Here is a 22,813-nt window from a genome sequence, read left to right as displayed (position 1 = left end):
GCAAGGCTCAAGATATCTCACTGAGGGCTGCAGATAAACGGAATACTTTTCTGACCAATCAGGCAACCTGGAAAGCAATGCATAGAACTGTGAGCAGTCAATTCTGTTTGGATTCTGAACAGAGCATTTAACAAGATGAAAGCGGAGAGATTTCTGTCCCTCAAGATAGTGGGGATTGCCCAGAGCATGGAAGTACATGATCAAAGTCAATGGCAATAGTACAATATACAATAGTTTACAATGGCTATATACTTCAGAAAAGGCCAAACTGATATCATGTTCTTATGAAAGATCAATTGGAAATGATGGACTGAATTTTACCAGGGGGAGATGTAGAAAAGATACTTGGGTCAGTGGCACACAGACGGGTGACAGGACTCAGTGGCTCTACAAGGAAGAGTCAATTAAGGGCCAGCAGGTTGGGAGGGAATCAATTAAAGGTAATGGGCTGGTTATAGTAAAAGCAGCTCGGTGTGAGGCACGGTAGTTGAGGGCACATGTACAGCATTTAAACAGGTTGCTCAGAGCCTATAAAATTGGGGGAGGGGCTTTCATCACAAGGAAGAGTCACGCCATGGCACAGTAATGCCTCCATGAAGGTGACAATAACCGGATGTGGAACCAAATATCTGAACAGTATCTTGGCATATAGTACTGACAGGTACAGATGGATGGTAAAGGCCTCTTCTGAAAGCTCAGCAAGGCTTATTCTGGGAAAGAACTTCTTGGTATGGTGGCCTCTTGTACTTGACCTCATGTGGGGCACCTGCTGATCAATCGCAAATCGCTACCATTCATGTTACTATAAGTGCAGTGGGGCCCTGCTCACCAATCAGCCTATCTGCCCTCCTCCGTTGACAATTTTCTTGCTCACAATTTGCCTCCAGAACTACTTCCCTCTGGAGCACCAGGTTGTGCAATACGCAATAATGATAGAGGATACCCTTAAGGGTGCGTATTGTTGGGCTCTACCAGACCTATTGCAGGGCTCCATCTTGTCTACCAAGGGAAACCATGACTAGATTTCCCAGGTCACCGGGCCATTAATCATGACCATCAAGGCTCCCGAAGAGCAGTGAGACTGCTTTGTTAACAGGCAGAGGTCCCACTGTTGGAAGTCTGCTGCAAGGCATGCTGCAGATCCAGCAGGCTTGCACAAAGTTTGGTAGCTCCATGACTCTACATCCTTAGAGAGTCACAGTTGCCTCAGCCCTCAAGCCATCTTCATGGCTCGACACTGCTGTAAAAGGAGTATCTACTGAAGATATGGCTTCTAACTGCTGTATGCAACCCTTACACACACAGGCAGAGGATGCATATTACTGTAGTCATTTGACTATAAAAGGCACCATTGGCCCATTGAAGATGAGGCTTGAATACCTCTTACCTTCATTGTTCAAGAAGAAATTTTCCAATTTCTCCTTATAATTTGGTTACTGGTTAGAACTCTTGATCATTGTTAGAGAAAACCAGACACCAGTTTAGCAATGATATAAAAGCCTTACAGAATGGGTAGAGGGGATTCAACAGAATAATAATAATCGCTTATTGTCACAAGTAGGCTTCAATGAAGTTACTGTGAAAACCCCTAGTCGCCACATTCCGGCGCCTGTTCGGGGAGGCCGGTACGGGAATTGAACCGTGCTGCTGGCCTTGTTCTGCATTGGGGCAGCACGGTAGCATTGTGGATAGCACAATTGCTTCACAGCTCCAGAGTCCCAGGTTCGATTCCGGCTTGGGTCACTGCCTGTGCGGAGTCTGCACATCCTCCCAGTGGGTGCGTGGGTTTCCTCCGGGTCCTCCGGTTTCCTCCCACAGTCCAAAGATGTGCAGGTTAGGTGGATTGGCCATGATAAATTGCCCTTAGTGTCCAAAATTGCCCATAGTGTTGGGTGGGGTTACTGGGTTATGGGGATAGGGTGGAGGTGTTGACCTTGGGTAGGGTGCTCTTTCCAAGAGCCGGTGCAGACTCGATGGGCAGAATGGCCTCCTTCTGCACTGTAAATTCTATGATTACAAGCCAGTTGTTTCGCCCACTGTGCTAAACCAACCCCTTGCAGACCAGACCAGCCCCAGAAGTTACCATGGATCACCACCTTTCATGACCTTCGGGTGTCCCAAATGCTTTATACATTCAAGAGAATAGAGTCATGGAATCTTTTTTTGTCCACACGCGAGGGCAGATGTAACCTCAAATTTAATATCGCAACCAAAAGACAGCACACATGCAGTGCTGAATAATTTTCACTGATTGGTCTCCAATTAGTTTTAAACAAGACATTAAGTAGACTTCGAACGACTGAGTTCTTTGTTGCTTTGCCAGCCTTTATCTAGTTTCCACAGGTGACTTTAGCAATTTGAAATTAAACACTGTTGAAGGGCAAAATTCATGAAACGTTTAGATTTTGAAAGCTGTAAATTCACAGATTAGTTGGCAGTGCATACGGTTCATATAAGCGCATGATGAAAAATGGTTTAGCTTCACATCAATAATATTAGAGCATGATAGTCAGTTTAAATCACAGCTCAGCCTGATTCTGGAGAGAAACGGTGATGTTTCATGTACAGGATTCAGCTTCACTTTATTCTAGTCATCAAATTTGAATGCCAAATTTCACATACAAGTTTAGGAAATCAGTTCACAATGGACAGTATGGTGGCACAGTGATTAGCACTGCAGCCTCACAGCACCAGGGACCTGGGTTCAATTCTGGCAGCAAGTTTAAAAAAAATTAATTTACAGGATGTGGGCATACTGGTTGGGCCAGCAGTTATCGCCCATCCCTAGTTGCCCTTTAGAAGGTGGTGGTGAGTTCCCTTCTTGAACCGTTGAATCCCGTCCCTGAGGTGTAGATATACCCGTAGTGCTGTTAAGGAGGGAGTTCTAAGATTTTGACCCAGTATCAGTGAAGGAACGGTGATATATTTTCAAGTCGGGGAGGTGAGTAGCTTGGAGGGACATCTCCAGGTGGCGGGGTTCCCAGTGTAGCCATGTAAAATGGCTGACTCCAGATTAGAACGGTCAAACCCCGATTTAAAATGGCGAACGGAAGAGGCTGATGGGAAAATCAGCCAACAGGGCTCAAACAGACAGCTGCAGGTAAAACAGTGTATTCGCCTCTGGGGAAGTCAGTCCAGACCGATACCTGCAGCCATCAACCCAGCCATCTGCATATTAATCAGCCATCCCCGGGAGCAATTGCTACACATTAGCAACCTAAAGCCGACCCAGACCTTTCGGCGCCAGCAGGAGCTGACACAAAGAAAGGTAAACGACCACCCCGCGATCAAGAAATCGCTCCAGTATCGGAGAATATCGAACCAAGTGATTGGGACCAAGTCCAATCACTTGGAAACAGGTACAAAGTCCGCCCCGAGAGGCGGGAAGCCCCTGGGGACTATAAGAATAGGGGCCAAGTTCAACTCGACCCTTCTTCTCCGCTCCGCACCCTTCGAGACCCTTGTTGCAAGAAGACCGTAAGTTTTACTCCAACGATCGCTACCAGATAGACACTCCTGACTATCGACCTGTACCAGCTTTTAAATCCCGCAGGTTCAGAACCCATTCGAAAGACCATTTGTTTCCCTGACCTGGTGGGCCATTTCCAAAGTTAAGTATTGGCCTGTTAGTGGTAGGTAGTAGTTTAGAAGTAGAATTATTGTACAAGTATTAATTGCTGTATATAATAAATGAGCGTTGATTTAACTCTTACTAAGCGGTGTGTTGCATTATTTTTTTTTAAAATAATATTTTATTGAAAATTTTTGGTCAACCAACACAGTACATTGTGCATCCTTTACACAACATTGTAACAATACAGATAATAATGACCTTTTTAAATTTAAACAAAAACAACAACAAATAAATAAATATTAAATAACAAAAAATAAAAACTAGCCCTAATTGGCATCTGCCTTGTCTCAGGCCACCCCCCCCCCCCCCCCCCCCCCAAGTCCTGGGCCGCTGCTGCTGCCTTCTTTGTTCTCCCCTATCTATCTTTCCGCAAGATATTCGACGAACGGTTGCCACCGCCTAGTAAACCCTTGAGCCGACCCCCTTAGGACGAACTTAATCCGCTCTAACTTTATGAACCCCGCCATATCATTTATCCAGGTCTCCACCCCCGGGGGCTTGGCTTCTTTCCACATTAGCAATATTCTGCGCCGGGCTACTAGGGACGCAAAGGCCAAAACATCGGCCTCTTTCGCCTCCTGCACTCCCGGCTCTTGTGCAACCCCAAATATAGCCAACCCCCAGCTTGGTTCGACCCGGACTCCTACTACTTTCGAAAGCACCTTTGTCACCCCCATCCAAAACCCCTGTAGTGCCGGGCATGACCAAAACATATGGGTATGATTCGCTGGGCTTCTCGAGCACCTCGCACACCTATCCTCCACCCCAAAAAATTTACTGAGCCGTGTTCCAGTCATATGTGCCCTGTGTAATACCTTAAACTGAATCAGGCTTAGCCTGGCGCACGAGGACGACGAGTTTACCCTGTTTAGGGCATCTGCCCACATCCCCTCCTCAATCTCCTCCCCTAGCTCTTCTTCCCATTTCCCTTTTAGTTCGTCCATCATAGTCTCCCCTTCGTCTCTCATTTCCCTATATATATCCGACACCTTACCGTCCCCCACCCATTTCTTTGAGATGACTCTGTCCTGCACCTCTTGTGTCGGGAGCTGCGGGAATTCCCTCACCTGCTGCCTCGCAAAAGCCCTCAATTGCATGTACCTGAATGCATTCCCTTGGGGCAACCCATATTTCTCGGTCAGCGCTCCCAGACTCGCAAACTTCCCATCCACAAATAGATCTTTCAATTGCGTTATACCTGCTCTTTGCCACATTCCATATCCCCCATCCATTCCCCCGGGGCAAACCTATGGTTGTTTCTTATCGGGGACCCCCCCAGTGCTCCGGTCTTTCCCCTATGTCGTCTCCACTGTCCCCAAATCTTCAGTGTAGCTACCACCACCGGACTCGTGGTATAGTTCCTTGGTGAGAACGGCAATGGGGCTGTCACCATAGCCTGCAGGCTGGTCCCCCTACAGGACGCCCTCTCTAATCTCTTCCACGCCGCTCCTTCCTCCTCTCCCATCCACTTACTCACCATTGAAATATTAGCGGCCCAATAATACTCACTTAGGCTCGGTAGTGCCAGCCCCCCCCTATCCCTACTACGCTGTAAGAATCCCTTCCTCACTCTCGGAGTCTTCCCGGCCCAAACAAAACCCATGATACTCTTTTCTATCCTTTTGAAAAAAGCCTTCGTGATCACCACCGGGAGACACTGAAACACAAAGAGGAATCTTGGGAGGACCACCATCTTAACCGCCTGCACCCTCCCTGCCATTGACAATGCTACCATATCCCATCTCTTGAAATCTTCCTCCATCTGTTCCACCAACCGCGTCAAATTTAGCCTGTGCAATGTGCCCCAATTCTTAGCTATCTGGATCCCCAGGTAACGAAAGTCTCTTGTTACCTTCCTCAACGGTAGGTCTTCTATTTCTCTACTCTGCTCCCCTGGATGCACCACAAACAGCTCACTCTTCCCCATGTTCAATTTATACCCTGAAAAATCCCCAAACTCCCCAAGTATCCGCATTATTTCTGGCATCCCCTCCGCTGGATCCGCCACATATAGTAGCAGATCATCCGCATATAAAGATACCCGGTGTTCTTCTCCTCCCCTAAGTATTCCCCTCCATCCCTTGGAACCTCTCAGCGCTATCGCCAGGGGCTCAATCGCCAGTGCAAACAGTAATGGGGACAGAGGACATCCCTGCCTTGTCCCTCTATGGAGCCGAAAATATGCCGATCCCCGTCCATTCGTGACCACACTCGCCACTGGGGCCCTATACAACAGCTGCACCCATCTAACATACCCCTCTCCGAACCCAAATCTCCTCAACACCTCCCACAGATAATCCCACTCCACTCTATCAAATGCTTTCTCGGCATCCATCGCCACTACTATCTCCGTTTCACCCTCTGGTGGGGCCATCATCATTACCCCTAACAACCTCCGTATGTTCGTGTTCAGCTGTCTCCCCTTCACAAACCCAGTTTGGTCCTCATGAACCACCCCCGGGACACATTCCTCTATTCTCATTGCCATTACCTTGGCCAAGACCTTGGCATCTACATTGAGGAGGGAGATTGGTCTGTAGGACCCGCATTGTAGCGGATCCTTTTCCTTCTTTAAAAGAAGCGATATCGTTGCTTCTGACATAGTCGGGGGCAGTTGTCCCCTTTCCTTTGCCTCGTTAAAGGTCCTCGTCAGTAGCGGGGCGAGCAAGTCCAAATATTTTCTGTAAAATTCAACTGGGAATCCGTCCGGTCCCGGGGCCTTTCCCGTCTGCATGTTCCTAATTCCTTTCACCACTTCTTCTACCGTGATCTGTGCTCCCAATCCCATCCTTTCCTGCTCTTCCACCTTGGGAATTTCCAGCCGATCCAAAAACTCCATCATTCTCTCCCTCCCATCCGGGGGTTGAGCTTCATACAATTTTTTATAAAATGTCTTAAACACTTCATTCACTCTCTCCGCTCCCCCTCTCCATCTTCGTCTCTCACCCCCCCTATTTCCCTCGCTGCTCCCCTTTTCCTCAATTGGTGTGCCAGCAATCTGCTCGCCTTCTCTCCATATTCATACTGTACACCCTGCACCTTCCTCCATTGTGCCTCTGCAGTGCCTGTGGTCAGCAAGTCAAATTCCACATGCAGCCTTTGCCTTTCCCTATACAGTCCCTCCTCCGGTGCTTCCGCATACTGTCTGTCCACCCTCAAAAGTTCTTGCAACAACCGCTCCCGTTCCTTACTCTCCTGCTTCCCTTTATGTGTCCTTATTGATATCAGCTCCCCCCTAACCACCGCCTTCCAGACCACTCCCACCTGAACCTCCCCATTGTCATTGAGTTCCAAGTACTTTTCAATGCATCCCCTCACCCTTAAGCACACCCCCTCATCCGCCATTAGTCCCATGTCCATTCTCCAGGGTGGACGCCCTCTTGTTTCCTCCCCTATCTCCAAGTCTACCCAGTGTGGGGCATGATCCGAAATGGCTATAGCCGTATATTCCGTTCCCCTCACCCTCGGGATCAATGCCCTACCCAACACAAAAAAGTCTATGCGTGAATAGACTTTATGGACATAGGAGAAAAATGAGAACTCCTTACTCCTAGGTCTACTGAATCTCCACGGGTCCACCCCTCCCATCTGCTCCATAAAATCCTTAAGCACCTTGGCTGCTGCCGGCCTCCTACCAGTCCTGGACTTCGACCTATCCAGCCTTGGTTCCAACACCGTGTTAAAGTCTCCCCCCATTATCAGCTTTCCGGTCTCTAGGTCTGGGATGCGTCCTAGCATTCGCCTCATAAAATTGGCATCGTCCCAATTCGGGGCATACACGTTTACCAACACCACCATCTCTCCCTGTAATTTGCCACTCACCATCACGTATCTGCCCCCGTTATCCGCCACTATAGTCTTTGCCTCGAACATTACCCGCTTCCCCACTAATATAGCCACCCCCCTGTTTTTCACATCCAGCCCCGAATGGAACACCTGCCCTACCCATCCTTTGCGCAACCTAACCTGATCTATCAGTTTCAGGTGCGTTTCCTGTAACATGACCACATCTGCTTTAAGTTTCTTAAGGTGTGCGAGTACTCGTGCCCTCTTTATCGGCCCGTTAAGCCCCCTCACGTTCCACGTGATCAGCCGAGGTGGGGGGCTTCCCACCCCCCCCCCTTGCCGGTTAGCCATCATCTTTTTCCAGCTTCTCGCCCAGTTCCCACGCAGCTGTATTTCTCCCAGACGGTGCCCCCCCCGCCCATCCTTTCCCGTACCCACTCCCCCCTTTCCCCAGCAGCAGCAACCCAGTAATTCCCCCCTCCCCCTCCCCGCTAGACCCCCCGCTAGCGTAATTACTCCCCCCATGTTGCTCCCAGAAGTCAGCAAACTCTGGCTGACCTCGGCTTCCCCCCGTGATCACGGCTCGCCCCGTGCGGCGCCCCCTCCTTCCTGCTTCTCTATTCCCGCCATAATTATCATAGCGCGGGAACCAAGCCCGCGCCTCTCCCTCGGCCCCGCCTCCCATGGCCAACGCCCCATCTCCTCTCCCTCCCCACCTCCCCCCATCACCACCTGTGGGAGAAAGAAAAGTTACCATACCGCAGGATTAATCATACAATCCCTCTTCGCCCCCCCCCCCACTCGTCCCACCACTTTGTCCAAACGTTCATTTTCGTAGTCCAATCATTCCAATTTTTCTTCTACAATAAAAGTCCACGCTTCATCTGCCGTCTCAAAGTAGTGGTGCCTCCCTTGATATGTGACCCACAGTCTTGCCGGTTGCAGCATTCCAAACTTTATCTTTTTTTTGTGAAGTACCGCTTTGGCCCGATTAAAGCTCGCCCTCCTTCTCGCCACCTCCGCACTCCAATCTTGATAGACGCGGATCACCGCGTTCTCCCATTTACTACACCGAGTTTTCTTCGCCCATCTAAGGACCATTTCTCTATCCTTAAAACGGAGAAATCTCACTACTATGGCTCTGGGAGCTTCTCCTGCTCTCGATCCTCGCACCATAACTCGGTATGCTCCCTCCACCTCCAACGGACCCGTCGGGGCCTCCACTCCCATTAACGAGTGCAGCATCGTGCTCACATATGCCCCGACGTCCGCCCCCTCCACACCTTCAGGAAGGCCAAGAATCAACAAAACAAAGAACAAAGTTGTTCCTCCTTGCGTTATTTTCCAGTGCCTCCAACCTCTCCACAGATCGTTTCTGGTGTGCCTCCTGTATCTCCGACTTCACCACCAGGCCCTGTATATCGTTTTCATTCTCTGCTGCTTTCGCCTTCACGGCCCGAAGCTCCTGCTCCTGGGTCTTTTGTTCCTCTTTCAGCCCTTCAATCGCCTGTAATATCGGGGCCAACAACTCTTTCTTCATTTCCTTTTTTATCTCCTCCACGCAGCGTTTCAAAAACTCTTGTTGTTCAGGGCCCCATATGAAACTGCCACCTTCCGACGCCATCTTGGTTTCTGCTTGCCTTCCTTGCCGCTGCTCCAAAGGATCCGCTGCAATCCGGCCACTTTCCTCTCCTTTTTCCATCCGTGTCCAGGGGGAACACCCTTCTGGTTTACTGCACGGTGTTTTCAGCCGTTAAAATTGCCGTTGGGGCTCCTATCAAGAGCCCAAAAGTCCGTTTCACAGGGAGCTGCCGAAACGTGCGACTCAGCTGGTCATCGCCGCACCCGGAAGTCGGTGTGTTGCATTATTAATCATTACTCGGACTTGAACCACGTGGCGGTACCTGGCGACTCAAGAGCAAAGGTGACAGAATTAGAGCAAATAAACTAAGGCTAAAACAAGCAACATTTTGGCGACATCCTGACGGGACCCGATCTAGAAGTGGAAAACCACTCCGGGAGAACCCAAGAAATTTGGAATTAGAACCCAACTGGAAACAGAAAACCACAAGTGTTCAAGCAGTTCTGATTAATAGTCATAATTCAGAAGTGTGTGTATGCATGCATAACTAACAGGGCTAGAAGGTAAAACTGATGGATTTTTGTTGCTTCAAAACTGTCGGAAGTCTGTATTTTCGGAAATTAGCTCAAGCCGTACCCGCATCTACGACACCGCCTTAGTCCTCTGTTCCAAATTTAAACAAAGCAAGTGGATAGGAGATGGCCATGCAGGCAATGCAGCGCCTCGTGAACCCTGAGGAATTTGCGGTCGCAGCGACCAGCAGCAGTAGAGTGGGACAGTGTCCCATTTGGGAGGAGGAAATCCGGAAATATCTCAAGGGCAAAGGATGGCCTCTGTGGAATGATTTCTGCGATAATGATGAATCAGGTCCCGGAAGTATAGGGCATACTTGTTGGGAGAACCTGAGCGAGATACATAAAAAGAGCTTAGCGAAAACTCGCAAGCCGATGGCAATAGTGTCCTGTTTGGCACAATTGCGAGGCACAGAGGAGGTCGTCAAGACGCTCCGCAAAGAAGTTGAGGGCATACATCGGATGAGTAAAGTCGATGTAAGCGAAGTTGAGAAAGAGAATTTAGAGTTAAGGAGGAAATTGGCAGCAAAGGATGAAGAGGTGGCTGACGCTAAACAGGGTCACCAGTCTTGTCTGGCGCATTTAAGCAGTTTCCAATCGCAGTACGAAAAGGTCTATCAGGACACGCAGCGTGCAGTCCTGGTAACAAAAGAGACAGAAAAGCAGGTGGAGACGCTACAGAAACGATGCAGTGATCTCAACAATAACAAAACAAAGAAATGTACAGCACAGGAACAGGCCCTTCGGCCCTCCAAGCCCGTGCCGCCCCACTAAACTACAATCTTCTACACTTCCTGGGTCCGTATCCTTCTATTCTCATCCTATTCATATATTTGTCAAGATGCCCCTTAAATGTCCCTATCGTCCCTGCTTCCACTACCTCCTCCGGTAGCGAGTTCCAGGCACCCACTACCCTCTGCGTAAAAAACTTGCCTCGTACATCTACTCTAAACCTTGCCCCACTCACCTTAAACCTATGCCCCCTAGTAATTGACCCCTCTACCCTGGGGAAAAGCCTCTGACTATCCACTCTGTCTATGCCCCTCATAATTTTATATACCTCTATCAGGTCTCCCCTCAACCTCCTTCGTTCCAGTGAGAACAAACCGAGTTTATTCAATCGCTGCTCATAGCTAATGCCCTCCATACCAGGCAACATTCTGGTAAATCTCTTCTGCACCCTCTCTAAAGCCTCCACATCCTTCTGGTAGTGTGGCGACCAGAATTGAACACTATACTCCAAGTGTGGCCTAACTAAGGTTCTATACAGCTGCAACATGACTTGCCAATTCTTATACTCAATGCCCCGGCCAATGAAGGCAAGCATGCCGTATGCCTTCTTGACTACCTTCTCCACCTGTGTTGCCCCTTTCAATGACCTGTGGACCTGTACTCTGCAGCCTTGAGAGCGCTCCACGCTGCCACCAGAGCAAAGACAGAGCACCATAGATCATGCAAAGTGCCGGAAGCAGATTGCAGACCTGCAATCACTGCTTTCTGTTCAGAAAGGATTTCAGGAAACCTTTGGGGAAAAGTTAGACCAGGAAGACGGCCCTGATTGGGAAGAGTTACAAGAAACAACGCAGAGATATGTTCAGGGAACATGTGCTCAGGGAAAGCCCCAAAGGAGAAAAGTTCAGGCTCCAATGAACCTTGTAACCACCCACCGCACAGCCATAGTAGACGACACAGAATTTCTATATTCCACCCCCTTAACAGTGACCCAATTACAGGACGCGTGGGAGAAGCTCAACCGTTCCTCCCCGCCGCAGACCCTCACCATTTCTTTGCCACAGTTAGACATCAGGCGAACATGTACGGCCTGGATGAGAGAGAGCATGTAAAGTTCATGGTTCGAAGTTTAGATCCATCGCTAACAGCCCCCCACCCAAGTCACAAGAATGTTACAACTGCGGACAGTTGGCACATTTCGCGAAAGAGTGCAATGGCCCCAAAAAGCCAGAGAGCCCAACAGCCAGGCACTCTGATTAAGAAAAAGAGAGAGCCCATCCATAGCGTTAGCGCCCGTTCGGATCAGACAGACTTGACCGGAACGGACTGAGGGTGTACGGGCTCCCCCAGTTGGGTCTGCGACACCCTTTGGGATAGGTCAGGACGACCCTTGGTCACAGCAAAAATTCGGGGACAGCCTATCGAATTTCTTTGGGACACAGGAGGGTCCCGCACCACCATAAATTCCTCCACCCTATTTCAAAGACACGTGGCCCACTACAGCCAATATCACCCTCAGCGGCTTTACAGGCCACTCACAGCAGGGACACATCACAGCCCCTGTACCCATTCAAATCGGAACCATCACCACCAAACACCCCGTAGTTTTAGTAGACCTACCCCACACAGCAGAACACATTCTGGGAATTGATTTGATGAATTCCCACCACCTATCATTCGATCCAGTCAACCAGTGTGTCTGGAAGATGGCGAAATCCTCGAGAGCCCCCGCAACGCTCAATATAGGGGAATACATGAACAAAATTAGCGCCGTAGGCGAATTTTGGTTCAACCCGACCACGCTTAGCACGGACAAGCAGGTTAGGGCAGTTCTGCAAAAGAACAGGGCAGCATTCGCGACCCACAAGCACGACTGTGGACGGATGACTGGCTCCGTACAAGTAACAGGACCTGACCCTAGACCCCAGAAACGGTACGGATTTCCCCTAGAGGCAGAGGGAGAAATCTTAAAAGTTATAGAAAGCTTATTAGAGCAGGGCGTACTTAGATCAGTAGCCTCCACTAACAATGCCCGGATTTGGCCAGTGAGAAAGCCCGATGGATCATGGCGACTGAACATTGATTATCGGGAGCTCAATAAAGTCACCCCCGCAGCAGCCCCCACAGTAGCAACAAGTCCCGAGACTATGCTCAAGCAGGGACTCAATTCCCGCTACTTCACAATTTTGGACATCAGTAATGGATTCTGGTCCATTCCATTGGCAAAGGCGTGCCAGTACAAATTTGCCTTCACCTTTAAAGCACAGCCGTACACGTGGACATGCCTGCTACAAGGATTCCACAACTCCCCCTCCATTTTCCATCGACAGCTGGCAAATGGACTAGCGAAATTCTCTCGCCCCGAATGTCTGGTACAGTATGTAGATGATCTACTACTGCAGACAGACACTAAGGAAGAGCACATTGAGCTTCTGTCCGAACTCCTGGAATTGGTTGTAAAGTCAACCCCAAAAAGGCCCAGATTTTGGAAGAAAAAGTGGTATATTTGGGAACAATTATCACGCACGGTAAACGCGAGATCGAGCATAAAAGAATTGACTCGGTCGCTAAATTGCCCCTTCCCCAGAACGTTTCAGCCCTCTGGTCGTTTTTAGGACTGGTTGGTTGCCACATTGACGGTTTCGCCAGCAAGGCAGCGCCCCTCTCAGACCTCCTAAAGAAGGGAGCCCCCTGGGAATGGCTTCCGCAGCATACGGATGCTGTGGTCTCTTTAAAACAGGCACTCATAGCCGCCCCCGCACTACAAGTTCCAGACACGCTTTCCCCTTACGCAATAGAGGTAGCGAATACAGACTGCACCCTTTCAGCCGTGCTCCTCCAGCAACGGCACGACCAGTTAAGACCCGTAGCTTATGCCTCCCGACTGTTAGATTATGTGGAGCAGGGATTTTCAGCCTGTGAGAGGCACCTGCTCGCAGTTTTCTGGGCAGTCCAGTACTTTTCATATATTACCGGTCTGAACCCCATCACAATTCTGACCGAACACACCCCCACCCAACCTTTACTGGACGGACGACTCATGGACGGTACAGTAAGCCAAATAAGAGCAGCGAGATGGACCCTTCTCTTGCAGGGACGGGACATCACAATAAAAAGGACAAAGACACACACCTACTTAGCCGACAATTTACAGTACCCCGGAACCCCCCATGAATGTGAGATTATCTCTCCACACCACAATACAGGCCCCTTTATCGCTAAAACACCCCCCAGAAAAATAGGAAATTCATCTCAGAGCCCCCCGCACATGGACACGTGTGAGCCCATTAAGATTTAGGTGGATGGATCTTCCACAGTCTTAGATGGGAAGCGCATAACAGGTTGCGGGATCTATGTTGAGGACACGCAGGGACGCGCCCTCGAGGAAATAGCATTAAAACTACCCGGGCACTTAGGCGTGCAGGCAGCAGAGCTTGCAGCCATTGCATACATAGTTGAGCACCCAGATTCCTTCCCAAGCCCAGCAGACATATACTCGGACAGCCTCTATGTCTGTAACAGCCTTACAGAATTGCTGCCCCTGTGGGAAGCAAGAGGATTTGTTTCCGCAGATGGGAAACCCCTCCCCTCAGCCCCATTACTCCACCATATTTTAGAGAAAGCCCAGAACAGGACTTTTGGGATCATAAAAGTCCGCAGCCACCATCGCTCCTCCCCCCCTGGAAATGTAAAAGCCGACGCACTGGCAAAGGCAGGTTCCAGACATGGGTATTTTTGGAAACCCCCCAAAAGCGCGCTAGTGTGTGCAGTTCAGGTCACACAGACTAGAATAGAGGATCTAGTAGAGGCCCAGAAGCAGGACAGCAATCTCGCAGAGATTGTTAAAGGAAAGTTTCCAGCCTCCTACGAGAGGTTCAGAAATACACTGACCACACATGATGGGTGTGGTGTTAAAGGACACCCTTTATGTAGTTCCTGAACAGGACAGGAACCAATTGATTTGTTTGTCCCATGATGGTCATGGACATCAGGGAATCGATCCCACTACAGCCCACCTCAAACAGCTTTGTTGGTGGCCAAATCTCAAAGAAAATGTAAGCCATTACATTGAAAATTGCCTTATCTGTGCGCAGAACAACCCCGACAGATATGCCAAAAAAGCCCAACTCAGCCACACCCGACCCGTTAACGGCCCCTGGACTAACCTCCAGATTGATTTTAATAGGTCCATTGCCCCCTTGCAGGAATGGCTATAAATATGTACTTGTGGTCATAGACACATTTACAAAATGGGTGGAAGCATCTCCAGCCCACACAAACACTGCAAAAACCACAGCCAAGATTCTAACCCACCACATCTTTACAAGATGGGGACTCACCCGCAGCATTGAATTGGACCAAGGTTCTCATTTTACGGGACGCGTCATGCCGAATGTCCTCACGATATTTGGCATCACCCAAAAATTCCACATTGCGTACCACCTACAGTCGAGTGGTATCGTGGAGCGCATGAATCGGACCCTAAAAACCACCCTCAGAAAAATGGTCCAGCAGAACACCACTTGGGACCCAGTCCTCACTTTTGCGCTGATGTTTTTGCGTAACACTGTTTCCACCTCCACAGGTTACACCCCACACACCCTCATGACCGGACGCCCCATGAAAGGGACAGAATACTTGTTAGGTTTAGACCTGGCCAGCCCCGAAGTGACGGCCCTCACACACGTGAAAGCTGTGGAGCAATTAGTTGGCAGCCGCAGTAAAGTTGGGTACCAAAAAGAAACAGAGCAAGGCTTGTTTCGATAAGGCAACGGAGTACGATATCGGACAGCAAGTGATGCTGTCTGTATATAACCCCAGCACATTCCTGTCACCAAAATACTCGGGTCCGTATTCCATTGCGGACAAAGTAAGCCCATCCGTTTACAAAATAAAGTACCCCAATGGTAAAACTGCGTGGTTTCATCTAAACCAGTTGAAGGTTTATGGAGCACAGTCGAACCACGCACACGTCATGCTTGACGCAGACCACACCCCGCCCACAGCCAACGTAACCCGACCAACCCCCACCACGTCCAGCCCAGCCACGGACTCGACCTCGACTCCACCCCCAAAATATACACTCCGCCCCGGAACGCCCACAGACTGCAGCAGCAGAGACAGCGACTGTGACTCGGACGATAGCCACAGCACGCCTCCCTACTATCCCCATGCAACCGGACCCACACCCAGCGACTCCGACTTCGATCCAAGTGATTCCTTCCTGATCACTTTTCTAAATAAATCCCACCACCGACAACCGAACCACATGGACGACCCCGATTTTGTCCCCACACAACTCAGCACAAATTATGGGCACCGCGACAACTCCTACAGACTCGTCTGCAACGACGAGAGCAACCCCAACTCACACCAAGCAGCCCTTTCAGCCCTAATCCACTCCAGAGTTTGGCACCCGGGAGAAGGTGATGACCTCGGGTCTGACTCCCAAACCGCCAACCCCTGTGCGACCCTGTTCGCAACCGAGGACTGAGGTGTCCACATGATGTTTTAAAGGAAACGCTTGGGAAAAGTGTTGTCCTTCCTGATGGAACCTGCAGAATGTTTTACGTTGTTTGTAAGTTTGTTTAATGTTGTTTGTCCGACAGGAGAAATTTTTTTCTCACTGCCACACACCCATTCAGCAGAAACCTCTGAGGACTTGCCCTCAGAGACCCACCGTTGCCAGACGCTTGTTCAGCGGAACTAGCTTATCTGCAGATACCTGGTCAACAGACCACACGCTTGTTCAGTGGAACTCGCTTTTCAGCTGATACTTGTTCAGGTATCAGACGCCCAATCGTAACTGCCCTTCTGGTTCGAAGGATAGAACCACTATGGCAGCCCCACCACGATGACTACATTTTTGCCTGTTCTTGTCGGTTGCTCAGGCAGTGGAGAAACGGCGTGAGACCTGCCCTGCCTGAGGACCCCCCCGCTGGTCAACTACGCTCGGGTAGGGGAGATACGGCGTTGGTAGCCATCCTACCCGGGGACTCCATCCAAATCTTACCCGTCGCGGCCCATAGGCACCTCATTTGACATTTTTCATTTCAAAAAGTTCTTGTTTGTTTAGGTAACCTTTAGGTTGCCGCCATCTGCTATTTACATCCTGGAACATTGGGATCATAAATCAGCACTGGTTCATGATTGGGAAGTGTGCCGTGTCCTAAAATTTGTTTTGGAAAAAAAAAATGAGGGAGTCACACATAGTGACCAATTATAAGGGAATAATTGGCACCAAAGGACAGACACACTAGCATACCGGATATTAAACTAAGATAGTTACAGATACTATGCTTGTTTTTACAGAACTCCAGAACCGGAGAAAATAAAGAGAACACAAGGAAAGAAAAGGAAAGAGGACAGCCATGAGGACTTCCTTCATCGTGATCAACATTTTAATTTTGGACACTTGGTTGCGCGTGAACGCGAACCCCATGACTTCAAACCTCCCAGCCGTTAATGTTTCACTGCCCCGCAGTACCCAGAGCCCAGTCACCAGCGACACTGCACCTTCCTGGTGTGCCAGGTTCATAACCTGGTACTCCCTGTCCTACGTGATCGAAGCACTGTTAGCGTTGGTGATACTCTGCTGTGTAGTGCAGACTATGCGCCTACGTAAATGGAGGAGAGCGTACCGCGCTCGAACCCCGGTATATAGGATCAGATCCCCTATATTCGGTTATGACTAGACCCCCGTGATCTATAATAAAATAATAAAGTGCATTCACTTGCGTTTATTGTTGTAAATAAAGAGATGTACAAAAACTTTTTCATGAACAAAAAAAATTGTATGATCCCGTGCTTGACTGCCAAGCCAGGAAAGATTATATGAAATGTTGTGATTTTTGTTGTATGATTAGGGAAGATAGAATAATGGAATGTTTATCGAGGGTAGGATATTAAGGATAAATTAGAGGTTCCAAGTTTGTTATTTTGTAATGCATGTCCCTGTCTGACATAGCGCCCTTAGAATTGTTAGTTCAACATTTTTGTGCATAGCTATGGTCAGTGCAGAGGCCATGTAGGAGGTGTCCCCCCCGGTCAGGGAATGGAAGTAACAAATTGATGTGATTCCTCACGCTTCGCGTTAGGATCACAAGGAGGGCTTGTAGCCAGGTAAAATGGCTGACTCCCGATTAGAATGGTCAAACCCCGATTTAAAATGGCGAACGGAAGAGGCTGATGGGAAAATCAGCCAACAGGACTCACAACCGACAGCTGCAGGTAAAACAGTGTATTTGCCTCTGGGGAAGTCAGTCCAGACCGATACCTGCAGCCATCAACATCACAACAACCCAGCCATCTGCATATTAATCAGCCATCCCCGGGAACAATTGCTACACATTAGCAACATAAAGCCGACCCAGACCTTTCGGCGCTAGCAGGAGCTGACACAAAGAAAGGTAAACGACCACCCCTCGATCAAGGAATCGCTCCAGTATTGGAGAATATCGAACCAAGTGATTGGGACCAAGTCCAATCACTTGGAAACAGGTACAAGGTCCGCCCCGAGAGGCGGGAAGCCCCTGGGGACTATAATAGGGGCCAAGTTCAACTCGACCCTTCTTCTCCGCTCCGCACCCTTCGAGACCCTTGTTGCAAGAAGACCGTAAGTTTTACTCCAACGATCGCTACCAGATAGACACTCCTGACTATCGACCTGTACCAGCTTTTGAATCCCGCAGGTTCAGAACCCATTTGAAAGACCATTCGTTTCCCTGACCTGGTGGGCCATTTCCAAAGTTAAGTATTGGCCTGTTAGTGGTAGGTAGTAGTGTAGAAGTAGAATTATTGTATAAGTATTAATTGCTGTATATAATAAATGAGCGTTGATTTAACTCTTACTAAGCGGTGTGTTGCATTATTAATCATTACTCGGACTTGAACCACGTGGCGGTATCAGAGAGATACCTGGCGACTCAAGAGCAAAGGTGACAGAATTAGAGCAAATAAACTAAGGCTAAAACGAGCAACACCAAGTATCTGCTGCTCTTATCGTTCTAGATGGTAGTGGTCGTGGGCTTGGAAGGTACTGCCTAAGGAACCCTGGTGAGTTCCTGCAGTGTATCCTGTAGATGGTACAAAGGGCTGCCACTGTTTGTCGGTGGTGGAGGGATTGTATATTTATGGAAGGGGTAGCAATCAAGCGGCTGCTTTGTCCTGGATGGTTGCGAGTTTCTTGAAGTTTTTGGGACGGCACTCATCCAGGCAAGTGGAGAGTATTCCATTACACTCCTGACTTGTAGATAGCTGACAGGCTTTGGGGGATCAGGAGATGGAGTTATTCGCTGTAGGATTCCTGGCCTTTAGACTTGCTCTGGTAGCCACAGTATTATGGCTAGTCCAGTTCAGTTTCTGACTAATGGTAAGCTCCAGGATGTTGATTGTAGGGGATTCAGGGATGGTAATGCCATTGAATGTCAAAGGGTGATGTTTAGATCCTCTCTTATGGGTCATGGTCATTGCTTGGCACTTGTGTGGTGCGAATGTAACTTGCCACTTGTCAGCCCAAGCCTGGATATTGTCCAGGTCTTGCTGCATTTGGACATGGACTGCTTCAGTATCTGAGGAGTTGAATATGGTGCTGAACATTGTGCAGTCACCTGCAAACATCCCCACTTCTGACCTTATGATGAAAGGGAGGCCATTGATGAAGCAACTGAAGATGGTTGGGCCTAGGACACTACCCCGAGGAACTCCTGCAGTGTTGTCCTGGAGCTGAGATGATTGACCTCCAACCATTATAACCATCTTCCTTTGTGCCAGGTATGATTCCAACCAGCGAACAGTGCCCCCCCGCCCCCCTCCGATTCCCATTAACTCCAGTTTAGCGAGGGCTCCTTGATGCCACACTCAGTCAAATGCTGCATTGATGGCAAGGGCAGTCACTCTCACCTCCGGGATTCAGCTCCTTTGTTCATATTTGAACCAAGGCTGTAATGAGGTCAAAAGCAGAGTGACCCTGGCGGAATCCAAACTGAGTGTATGTGAGGTTATTATTAGTGCCACTTGTTAGCACGGTTGATGACTCCTTCCATCACTGATGATGGAGAGTGGACTGATAGGGCGGTAATTGACTGGATTGGATATGTCCTGTTTCTGGTGTGCAGGACACACCTGGGCAATCTTCCACATTGCCAAGTAGATGCCAGTCTTGTAGCTGTACTGGAACAGCTTGGCTAGGGGTGCGGCAAGTTCTGGAGCACAAGTCTTCAGTGCTATTGGCGAAATATTGTCAGGACCCATAGCCTTTGTAGTATCCAGTGCCTTCAGCCATTTCTTGATATCACGTGGAGTGAATCGTATTGGCTGAAGACTTGACATCTGTGATGCTGGGGACCTCTGGAGGAGACCAAGATGGATCATCCACTTGGCACTTCTGGCTAATGATTGTTGCGAATGCTTCAGCCTTGCCTTTTGCAATATGTGCTGAGCTCCTACATCATTGAGGATGGGGATATTTGTGAAGCCTCCTCACCTGGTGAGTTGTCTAATTGTCCACCACCATTCATGGCTGGATGGTACGACTGCAGAGCTTAGATCTGATGGGTTCATTATGGAATCGCTTCATTCTGTCCATCACTTGCGGCTTATGCTCTTTAGCATGCAAGTAGTCCTGTATTGCTGCTTCACCAGGTTGACTCCTCATTTTTAAGTATGCCTGGGAATTCTCCTGGCATGCTATCCTGCAAACTTCACTGAACGAGGGTTTATCCCCTGGCTTGGTGGTAATGGCAGAGTGGGCGATATGCCAGGCCATAAGGCTGCATATTGTGGTTGAGTACAATTCTGCTGCCACAGGTGGTCCACAGCACTTCATGGATGCCCAGTCTAGAGTTGCTAGATCTGTTCAAAGTCTAGCCCATTTAGCATGGTGGTAGCGCCACACAACACAATGGAGGGTATCTTCAATGTGACTGTCTGTGTAGTTTGCACGTTCTCCCCATGTCTGCATGGATTTCCTCTGGGTGCTTTGGTTTCCTCCCACAGTTCAAAGATGTGCAAGTTAGATGGGGTTACGGGGATTGGGCGGGAAGAGGGCCTAGGTGGGATGTTCTTTCAGACAGTTGGTCCATACTCGATGAGCTGAATGGTCTCCTTCTGCACTGTAGGTATTCCATGATTCAAACGCTAAATTCGATGTGCAATTGCACCCTTAGAAACACAAAATACAAAGTTAAACAGTAAACATTACAACAAGAATTTGCAAAGTTCCTCACTGATTTTAAAATGCTTTGGAGCATCCCAACGATGTGAAAGACACTGTATAAATGCAAGCTTGTTCATTCTTTCTTACATGTGTTCTAGCTGTAAGTTCTAAAAAAAAGATGTGTGTTTCCATTTCACCAGCTTTTTCTTAATATTACCCTATGGTATAATCAAAAAGCAAATATGTAGTTGATCAAAATAAAATCATACCTTTGCATGTGAATCAAAATCAGTAGTCTGCAAAATAGTATTGATACTTTTCTCCTCTGTTGTGACCTTAGCGGTCTGCGTGCTTTGTTGTTTCACAGTAGATTCAACAATGGACCACTTAGTGTTACAAGCAACATTTCCATACTTTCTCCTTTGTCCCAATGTTGGTCTATTTTTGCTCATCAAAGTTATATCTGTGTTGTCAGCTCGATCAACAACAGAGATCATAGCTGTAGTGTCTTTGTCTACAGTGAAATCAGTCCTGAAATCTCTGCTCACATCAACATACTGATCCACCTTGATAATTAAACCTTTTGTCCCTTTTTTGAAGCAGTGTTCACATTTCTCCTGATTATGAGTACAAGTTCCTTCAATCAAAGTACTTCTTCCAAAAACTGTTGAGTCTGATATACAGTCGCTAAATCTATTGCATTCAGTTATCTCTAATGGTCCAAGGACATCATTTTCTTGGCCTGTCAGATCAGTGTTATGGTCAGTCACTGTCACACTTGCAATAATGCTATCATCAGCAGCTGACACAAATGAATCATCAAAGAACTTCTGATGATCTGAATCTGAAATTTCACAGCTAACTGCAGCAAGTTCACAAGAATTCCCCCATCCTGGATGATCTGGACTTTCACATGCAGACGCGGTATTGCTGCTCTGCTTTCTCTGGTTCTGTGATGCATCCTCAGCTTCTGAAATCGTACTAGTAGAAACTACAGCATCCATCACATTAAGTGACACCAATGGTACTTGATTTTCACTTTCAATGTCTGTTGATGCACTACAGGCAGATTCGTCATTGGCAAATTCTTCAATTTGATTAGGGAAGCAAAGTTCACTTTGATTAACACTTTCCAACAATACTTCAGTCTGAAGGTTACTGTTACGTACACCTTCTACTCGTTCTAACTTGCTCCCATTAGGACCCATCACGTTTCTGTCATTGATTACTCTCTCAGCTCTTCCCTCTGAGATCCCAATAGATTTACAATCTACAAGGTGGGAGTCAGCTGGCCTTTCTGCACATTCACAAAAAGCTATCTCATTGCTTTTGTGTACAAATGACGTGTGTGAAGTAATAGCAGAAATAAACGAGGTCTCATCTATTTCTTCAGCTAAAGGACAGCAATGTGCAAATTGATCAGACTCTTCAGGATTCGGAGCATCTGGATATGCTGCAGGAGTCTGTTTTTCTGGGGAAAGCTCTTCATGGCTGAAAAAGTCAGCAAAACTGGTGCTTTCAGTGCTGTTCATGCTGTAATAATTAGGAAATGGCTCTAGATCGAAAGTTCCAGAATCCTTATCAGGAATATATTGATGCGGAGTTTCTCGTTTAATCTCCTGAAAAAGGTCACCACTAACTTGCTGCAAGGTCATTTCATTCAGTTTCCTGTACATGTCAAACTCTGTATCCAAGGACAGGATTGAGTCATTTCCATACTCATTCACAAACACCAATTTCTGGTTGCACTGTTCTTGTTCAAGAGCTGTCAGCACACCAGTTTCCTTTGCCAGATCCTCAACAACTGAACTTCCATGATCAGAGCTGGTTTCATATGACAACTCCAAAGTATTTGAAAGCTGACATTTTGTCTCAACGATTTCTTTGTCACATTCAGTTCTTAATCCCCTATCAAAGGCACGAGGTTTAATTCCAGAATTAAATTCATCGCAAGTACCTTCTTCATTTGTTTTCCGGTTCCCAGAATTAGGACCAACAGCTTTGAAGCACGGGAACCCTTTTCCAACACTTGAATAAGATGTAAGGATTCTCTGATTGTGTGCAAGAAGCATATTCTTATCTATAAAGTGTAAACATTTATAACAATTAGTGCAATTAATGTTAACTAACTCAATAAAATATTAACCCTGCAGTCTAATGGGAAATGTGCCAGTACTCACTACATGTACACACCATTATGCCCCTGCATTACTCTCCAATCTATATTAAACCAACTAATCACAACTAGGTCACAAGTTGAAGCACAGCAGTGTGACCTAGTGTCTTAGAGTGAAAAATTGCAAAGATTGCGGCTCATCGTCACAGCTGCAAAATACAGGTGTGGATGCTGA

The 22,813-nt window shown here is 48.1% G+C and overlaps 1 protein-coding gene across 2 annotated transcripts in view; it reads right to left on the bottom strand.

Moving 5' to 3' along the window:
- rbm44 (RNA binding motif protein 44) overlaps positions 1-22,813 on the bottom strand; it is a 290,943-nt gene that overhangs the window by 224,889 nt on the left and 43,241 nt on the right. For both annotated transcript variants that reach the window (XM_072483580.1, XM_072483588.1), the window contains one exon: positions 20,732-22,542. In XM_072483580.1, the coding sequence (XP_072339681.1) occupies positions 20,732-22,542 (1,811 nt within the window). The remainder of the gene's footprint in view (positions 1-20,731; positions 22,543-22,813) is intronic.

This window comes from Scyliorhinus torazame, chromosome 2 (genome assembly GCF_047496885.1).
Source record: "Scyliorhinus torazame isolate Kashiwa2021f chromosome 2, sScyTor2.1, whole genome shotgun sequence".
In the NCBI taxonomy this organism is placed as follows: Eukaryota; Metazoa; Chordata; class Chondrichthyes; order Carcharhiniformes; family Scyliorhinidae; genus Scyliorhinus; species Scyliorhinus torazame.
Note: the sequence above shows the minus strand (reverse complement) of the source record. Positions and strands in the feature narration are given on the sequence as shown.